Raw genomic sequence first — 8,053 nt, 5'->3', positions numbered from 1 at the left:
TATTAAGCCTTAAAAATGCACCACAAATGCATGGCAACAAACACCAAATATACTTCTCAAATAAATTTGCAAACAGTGAAACAGAAGAGTTAAGACGAGAGTTTACATTCATGCTCAAGTAAGTTCTAGAGTAAAGGTTACCAGTCAGTGAAGGGTAAATAGCTCTGCTGATCTTGACAGAGGGAGGAGGGCAGGAAAAAGTACATATTCAGAACAGAAATAAAATATTAGCTTCTATAAATTTTTAAGCAAGGCCGAAACCACTGTGACACAAAGTGTCACACCCAAGTGCAGACACTTCAAAAGCATTCCTGGCCAGCTGCTGCTTATCTAAGGAGCCACCAACATGCAACTCTGGTGATTTCATGGGTTTGGAGGGGAAGCTGTATGAGGAGCAGCTGAAGTCATTGTTTTTGTTCAGCCTGGAGAAGACTTCATCATGGCTACAGCTTCTTCACAGGAGGAGGAGGGGTGGACGCTGAGCTCTCCCTCTGACCATCAGTGACAGAACCCAAGGGAATGGCAGGAGGATGTGCCAGGGGAGGTTCAGGTTGGACATTAGGAAGAGGTTCTTCCCCCAGAGGGTGCTGGAGCACTGGAACAGGCTCCCCAGGGAGGTGTCACAGCCCCAAGCCTGACAGTGTTCAAGAACAGACCGGACAACGCCCTCAGACACACGCTGTGAACTGTGGGGTTGTCACACGCAGGGACAGCAGTTGGACTCGGTGATCCTTGTGGGTCCCTTCCAACTCAGGACATTCTGTGATTCTACGATTTACGCTTTGTGTCAAAGTTTCACAACAAGGGCAAAGCAGCCTGCAGGCGGGCTCACGCCGCTCACCCTCCGAGCCCAACGCCCGCGCCGTGGCGCCGCCGCCGCGGAGCAGGAGGGCGGGCCCGGAGCGGGGCCCTCAGCGCCCGCCGCTGCCCAGAAGGCCGCCCCGCAAACCCACAGCGCTCTTCCCGCCGCGCTACCCACCGCGGGGACGCCGCTCCGCCGGTCCCGCGTTACCTGCTGTCTCCAGATGAGGAGCCTCAGCAGGGCCGAGCCTCGGCTTGCGCCGCGAGTGCGGCCCCGGCTCCGGCCGGGACAGCCGCCGGAAGGCGCCGTCCTCCTCCCCGTCCCCAGCACCTCGCCGCCCCGGGTTCCGCCCTCACGTTCCCACCGGACAAACCCAGGAGGCAAAACGCGTTGCTCCGGCCTCTTCCTCTCCGTTTTTTCCCTGTTTGCGGCCCGCCAAGCGGCCGCGCAGCTCCCGGCAGACGCGCACCTGGACTCTCCGCCGGCAGGAACCAAAGCGCCGCGCGGAAGCGTTTCCAGCCGGGGCCGCTGCTCGCCCCGCCCGCTCTTTCCGCTGCGTAGGCGGCTGAGGGCCGGAGGGCTCGGCGGAGCGCGTGGGGACACCGCGGGGCCGCCGCCATGGTGGGAGCCGGGACGGGCCGGGACGGGGCGGCGGGACGGGGGACGGGCCAGGGGTGACGGGCCAGGGGGGACGGCGGCCGGGCGGGCCCCGCGCTGAGGGCGCCGCTGCCGCCGTGCCGCGGGCCCGCTCGGGCCGCCGCCGCCTGTCCCAGCGGCGCCGGCGTTCGGCGGGGCCGCGTCCGGCGCTCAGCGCGCTGCGTTGTGCCCACAGCCGCAGAACGAGCACATCGAGCTGCACCGCAAGCGCTATGGGTACCGGCTGGACTACCACGAGAGGAGGAGGAAGAAGGAGGGCCGCGAGGCGCACGAGCGGTCCCGGAAGGCCAAGAAGATGATCGGGCTGAAGGCCAAGCTGTACCACCGGCAGCGGCACAGCGAGAAGATACAGATGAAGAAGACGTGAGTTCCCGCCGCTCAGGCGCCGTCAGGGCTGCCCGACACGGGCAAGATGGGACGTTAATACCGGTCCAAAGAGCTGCGTGGCTCATAGGTTGTACTTCTGAGTGGGGGTCCTGTGGCACAGCAGGATGACCATGAGCCAGCACTGTGCCCCTGTGGCCCAGAAGGCCAATGGCGTCCTGGGTGTATTAGAAGTGGGGTGGTTAGTAGGTGGAGAGAGGTTCTCCTTCCCCTCTACTCTGCCCTGGTGAGACCACATCTGGAATATTGTGTCCGGTTCTGGTCCCTCAGTTCCAGAAGGACAGGGAACTGCTGGAGAGGGTCCAGCGCAGGGCAACAAAGATGATTAAGGGAGTGGAGCATCTGCCGTATAAGGAAAGGCTGAGGAGCTGGGTCTCTTTAGCTTGGAGAAGAGGAGACTGAGGGGTGACCTTATTAATGTTCATAGATATGTAAAGACTCAGTGTCACAAGGATGGAGCCAGGCTCTTCTCGGTGACAACCAATGACAGGACAAGGGGCAGTGGGTACAAACTGGAACACAGTAGGTTCCATTTAAATATGAGAAGAAACTCCTTCATAGTGAGGGTGACAGACACTGAACAGGCTGCCCAGGGAGGTTGTGGAGTCTCCTTCTCTGGAGACATTCAAAACTCACCTGGACACATCCCTGTGTAACCTCATGTGGGTGTTCCTGCTCCAGCAGGGGGATTGGACTGGATGAGCTTTCCAGGTTCCTTCCAATCCTTGACATTCTGTGATTCTGTGCTAAGGTTGTAGGAGGAAGTGTGTCTTGCCACAGTAAAGACATCTCTGCTTTCCTCCCAATAGCTGTTAACAATTCTGCTCTGGAAAACATTGGATTCACTTAGAGGTTTTACATGAGCCACTGTAATAGTGTAGCAAAAGGCAGCAGGCATTTTTTGAGTATTAAGAGGGGACGTGCAGTAACATACAGTGTTTGAGCAGAACATGAGGCTTCTCTTCCAGGATAAGTTACAGTATCGCGCACAGATAAACTAAAGCATTTTTCTGAAAATTTGTTGTTCACCAATTGAAATTAAAACAATTAACCATATTATTTTTTTGCTAATGAACTTGGTATCTGTCCACTGTGTTGCTTCTGTTGCTTTCCAAGTGTTGACAGTTGTTTTCCTCTGCTACTTGTAAAGACAGCAGGTTTGTTAACTAGTTTGTGGGTCTTCTTTTTTCTGCCTAAATGGCCTCAAAATTAAGAAAATACAACCCCTCTCACACACACAGGTTATTCAGATTTTTAAGCATTACTGTCAAATCTCAGAAGAGTAGTAGTATGTTATTTTTTTGCCAGAGAAAAGGGCCAGTATCTCTCTAAGTGCTTGGCTGCTTGTCTTATGTCATACAGAAATTAGTAAGATGCATGTCTTATGTTCCTGTCTTGACAGGAATTGACAAGCTTTTATGTACCGTGCAGTCTGTCAGTTATTACATTAAGCGAAATTCCTACTTCACCTTAAAAATTGTTTAGGATTATTCCCTAAATATATACTTGTTTACAAATATGTCTCAAAAGAAAATTTTGAGGAGGCACAAGCTAAGTGACATGGATATATACTTTTTTTTTCCTATTCTTAATACTGATTTTATTTTTTTGCAGCATTAAAATGCATGAAAAAAGAAACACAAAGAAAAAGGATGATGAAAAAACACCTAAAGGAGCTGTACCAGCATACCTGCTGGACAGAGAGGGCCAGTCCCGGGCTAAGGTTCTCTCTAACATGATCAAGCAGAAAAGAAAAGAAAAAGCTGTAAGTAACTGTAATTAAAATTCAGATATTTACTGTTACTTCTGATAATTACTACTTTGTGTTGCTGATGCTTACAGACTACAGCCAAAGCCTAAATTATGATACTGTACTAAACCTGAAACCTTGAGTAGTTGAGCAGTCTAGGACAAAGTAAGCATATGCAATATCTTGATTTTCTTAACTTTAAATGCTAATTAAAATAAGTAGTTATGAGTTGTATAAAAAGTATAGTGTACCACTGCTCTTTAGGGAAATTTCATTTTATGCTTCAGTTGTCTCATTTAGCAATGTGGCATGTAAGACTATTGACTTTTTTAATTCTCTTTCTAGGGAAAATGGGAGGTTCCTGTGCCAAAGGTCCGTGCACAAGGAGAAACAGAAGTTTTAAAAGTGATTCGTACAGGAAAGAGAAAGAAGAAGGCCTGGAAGAGAATGGTTACAAAAGTTTGTTTTGTTGGAGATGGTTTTACTAGGAAGCCTCCTAAATATGAACGATTCATCCGACCGATGGTAATGTTCTTGAACCTTAAATAGTGTTAAAGTAATAATTTTTTTTTACTTTTCTGCTTTGGGTTCCAGTGGTGAGGAAACTTTCTTCTTTGATAACGCACTTAGTTATTACTAATGTAGAACATTGCAGAAATCTAAACTTCAGATAGCCTGACGGTGGGGAGATGCCCCTGCAGTTGAAATATCTCTGCTTTTACTCCCCTAATTCAGATGATACCAGTACATTGAAGCTACGAGCTGCAAAATCAGCATGGGAGGGTCCATAGCAAAGGCACTTTGAATGGCTTTTAAAGTTGGAGGCTTATTTTTTCAGACTAGTGTGATTCTGTCAGATGCAGAGGCCAACTCTGTTCTGGGACTCCAGAACTGCCTCCTTGTGGCTTGTTAAGTAAGTTTGAAGTCACGACCGTGTGCAAGGGAAATGCTGTGCCTGCAGCCTGACCTTTTCTTACACAGCTGCAGGAACAGTGTCTGGGCTCTACAAGCCTGGCAGAGCACAGCAGGAAAAACTAGACTCGCCAAGAGTGTAATTTTTACCTATTCTTGTTACCTATTCTTGTTTTCTTACAGGAATCAACAGGCTGTGCAGGCTGCCTGTTGGATCACACCTCATTACTATTTGTCTGTTGTCTTACACAGAAGCCTTGGATAGGTTTTTATTGACAGAGAAAAGGTTATGGTACTTAATGGTAGAGTACCCTTTATGAGGCAGAGGTTGCTAGATATAAAATGCTACAAGAGATGGTTGTTCAGTATTTTATAATATGTGAAGGTTTTTCAGTTTTACAAGAACAAAAGGAAAAATTTCTAGTCTTGAAAACCTCTAGCACTGTTAAATATGTTACCGTAAACACCGCATTTCTTCATCGAACAGAAACCATTTGAGGTAGCAAGTATTCCTGTACTGCTACTAAAAATTGACATCCTGGAAATAAATACACACATCTTGTCACTAATCAGGTTTTTAAACAAATCTGGCCTACTATAGTTGGCAGATAGCATTCTGTATTCTACACTGTTTCATTCTTTGGCTGATGACATGATGCTGAAAGTGTTAAACTACATTAGTCATGAGGGCTTAAAGCAAGTATCACATCACTGTAACACTTCTTATCCTACAGGGCTTACGTTTCAAGAAGGCACATGTGACACATCCTGAACTTAAAGCTACTTTTTGCCTACCTATCCTTGGTGTGAAAAAGAATCCTTCTTCTCCTTTGTATACAACACTGGGTGTAATTACCAAAGGTACCGTCATTGAGGTGAACGTGAGTGAGCTTGGCCTCGTGACACAAGGGGGCAAAGTTATCTGGGGTAAGTAGTTTAACTACCTGTACAGCAGAACTAGTTTCAGAAGGTTTAAGTTTTCATTGCCTGATGTGTTAAGATAATGCCCTATAATCACAATTGATCTATTGTTAAATGTTAGGTTTGGGCTGTAGCAGAAGCAACCACTAGGCAGCCCTAAAAATGCAAATTTTAAGTTTTAATTTATTATATGAACTACTTCAAGCTTTTGTAGACATTTAATTTCCTTTTCTCTTTAGGGAAATACGCGCAAGTAACAAACAATCCAGAAAATGATGGCTGTATTAATGCAGTTCTACTTGTTTAAATGAAATTTGATGCTGATCAGTGGACATGGGCTCCTGTAAAATCAGTGTGGTTTCAACAAGTTTGCAAGGTCTCTTGAACCTTCAGCTATTCAAGAATTTTGACCCCACAAGCTGATGAGGAACTTAAACGTGCCAGAAATGACTGCGTGGGATTTTTATTATGCTTGCTCAGCTGAGCACTGTCCAAATAAAGTGATTCCATTTTCCTATTTTGCTAATGTGGTATGGATTTGATCTCAACCTTCTTGGCGTTTTGACATTAGCGGTTTCATGGCTTAAGTATTGTATAAATACTTAATTCAGCTCACATTCCTAGTTATGGAAAATACAGCCCCTGTTTCCCATGATGGCCTACTGTAATAGCTAAATGTATACAGGAACATATTGTTAACTTGTTTTCTGCTTCTGGGAAAGCAGAAGAGCTGGAAGAATATAGCTACAATCTTACTGCAGACTGACATCAGAAATCACACGCCCCCTTTTGATACTTGCCTCTGCAGAAGCATGGGCTTCAGAACACATGAGCAGCATGAGGATGCAGGGGGGAGAGATAACAAGGAGGGCAGCTGTTCCTTCCCATGCTCTCCCTTCCATTAACTCACACCTTTCTCCCTGCATCAATGGAAAGAATAAGGGCTGGAGACTGTAGCACTGCGGCTCCAGGCAGGAGAAAAACAGTTTCAGAAGTTTAAATGTATGAAGTTGTAGGTGTCTTAGGACATGAAATTTGAGAATGGCATGACAACCCTGATACTACAACTACTTGTAGCTATTTTGGTGGCTTTAAGAAACATTCAATAAAAACTAAGGCCACAAGCATCAACTCACCAATATATATTCAGCTTGCATCTTTGAAATGCAAGAAACAGAAGTTGCTTCTTAACTGGAAGCTTTCAGCAATGCTGTATATAACTGCATCAGTAATCTTCCAGTCAAGAATTAGGTGGTAAATAAGCTTAGCACACTCTATTGCTACAAATAAACATGCTCACTGTTTTATATTCCTACTAGTACTTCAAGCCAAGGAGCTTTTTAATGCAAATTCCAAGTCAAATCCTTACAAGCTTTCTCCAATTTATGAGGGCACTGTTACCGCTCAACATTGCAAAAAGTAAACTTTCAAACAACTCTCAAGATATTTCAGAAGCCAGAATGTGAGTAACATTTGCATTGGGTGTTCTTGCATTAACAAGGGTTTAAGGCTAGAGATGGTCACATGTGCAATAAGCAGGTTGAGCAGCAGGTTATAGAATCACAGAGGAGTAACAGCTGGAAGCGACCTCTTGAGGTTGTATAGCGCAAACCCCTTGCTTAAAGCAAAGCCAACTAGAGCAGGTGTCCAAGGGCCATCTCCAGTCAGGTTTTGAGTATCACCAAAAATAGGGACTCACCTCTCTGGGGTTTGAGTGTCTGACCCCTCTTACAGTTTAGAATGTTTTATGTTTAAATAGACTTTCTTACATTCCAGTTTGTACCCACTTCTTCTGTCACAGGGCACCACTGAGATCAGTCTTGGTCCATCTTACTTATACACCCCACTAGGTATTTGTACACAAGGTAAGATCCTGCAGAGCTTTCTCTTCTCCAGGCTGAACAACTGCAGCTCTCAGCCTCTTGTATGAGACATGCTCCAATTGGTTAGTCATCTTCATGACCAGATGGACATGTTCCTGTGCGACCTCACCTAGGCGTTCCTGCTCCAGCAGGGGGATTGGACTAGATGATCTTTTGAGGTCCCTTCCAATCCCAAACATACTGTGATACTGTGATCATGTTCCAGATCTGGAACTCTGGCCAGGAAGTCAAGCTAACTGCTTTTGTACGAGATTTCTAATTTCTCTTGCACAATCTGATGACACCAGTACTTTATACTAAAGTCTACTATTTCAGTAGTTTAACACATTGATCTAGTCTAGACCTAATAACTTGCTATGATTTTTACTTCTTTGTCTAGTGACAAGTCATTTGAAACTAAGAGAGGGTCACAAGCCAGTAAGTCTGGAGAGGCTTGGAGAGATGGGATGTTGTCAAAACAGATAAGCCTCCGTTTAAGTTCTCATTGCCTTACCCTTCACTGCATGTTAACAAAGAACATCAACAGAACACTTGCACTTTCTACAGCTGTCTCAAGACCATTACAACATTTTGTGCTATTAACATGTGACTTCTTGGTGGAATAACACAGTTATTGCACTTAAGACATTTTAATGTTCCATGCTGGAGGGAGTGCATTACATCATTTCTAGTTGGCTTGTCTATAGCAAACTACATTAATAACTGCTACTTTTATAGCAACTATGCAAGATGATGTAAACAGCA

The 8,053-nt window shown here is 45.7% G+C and overlaps 1 protein-coding gene across 1 annotated transcript; it reads left to right on the top strand.

Moving 5' to 3' along the window:
• Positions 1–1,275: 1,275 nt before the first annotated feature.
• Positions 1,276–5,943, top strand: NSA2 (NSA2 ribosome biogenesis factor). The gene is made up of 6 exons (XM_080362436.1): positions 1,276–1,423; positions 1,635–1,822; positions 3,458–3,608; positions 3,939–4,118; positions 5,240–5,432; positions 5,666–5,943. The coding sequence occupies exons 1-6, from the start codon at positions 1,421–1,423 to the stop codon at positions 5,731–5,733; spliced, it is 783 nt and encodes a 260-aa protein (XP_080218562.1). The 5' UTR covers positions 1,276–1,420; the 3' UTR covers positions 5,734–5,943.
• Positions 5,944–8,053: the final 2,110 nt, after the last annotated feature.

Source organism: Nesoenas mayeri (assembly GCF_963082525.1).
Source record: "Nesoenas mayeri genome assembly, chromosome: Z".
Taxonomy (NCBI): Eukaryota; Metazoa; Chordata; class Aves; order Columbiformes; family Columbidae; genus Nesoenas; species Nesoenas mayeri.
The sequence above is the reverse complement of the archived record's forward strand: the minus strand, read 5'-3'. Positions and strand labels throughout refer to the sequence as shown.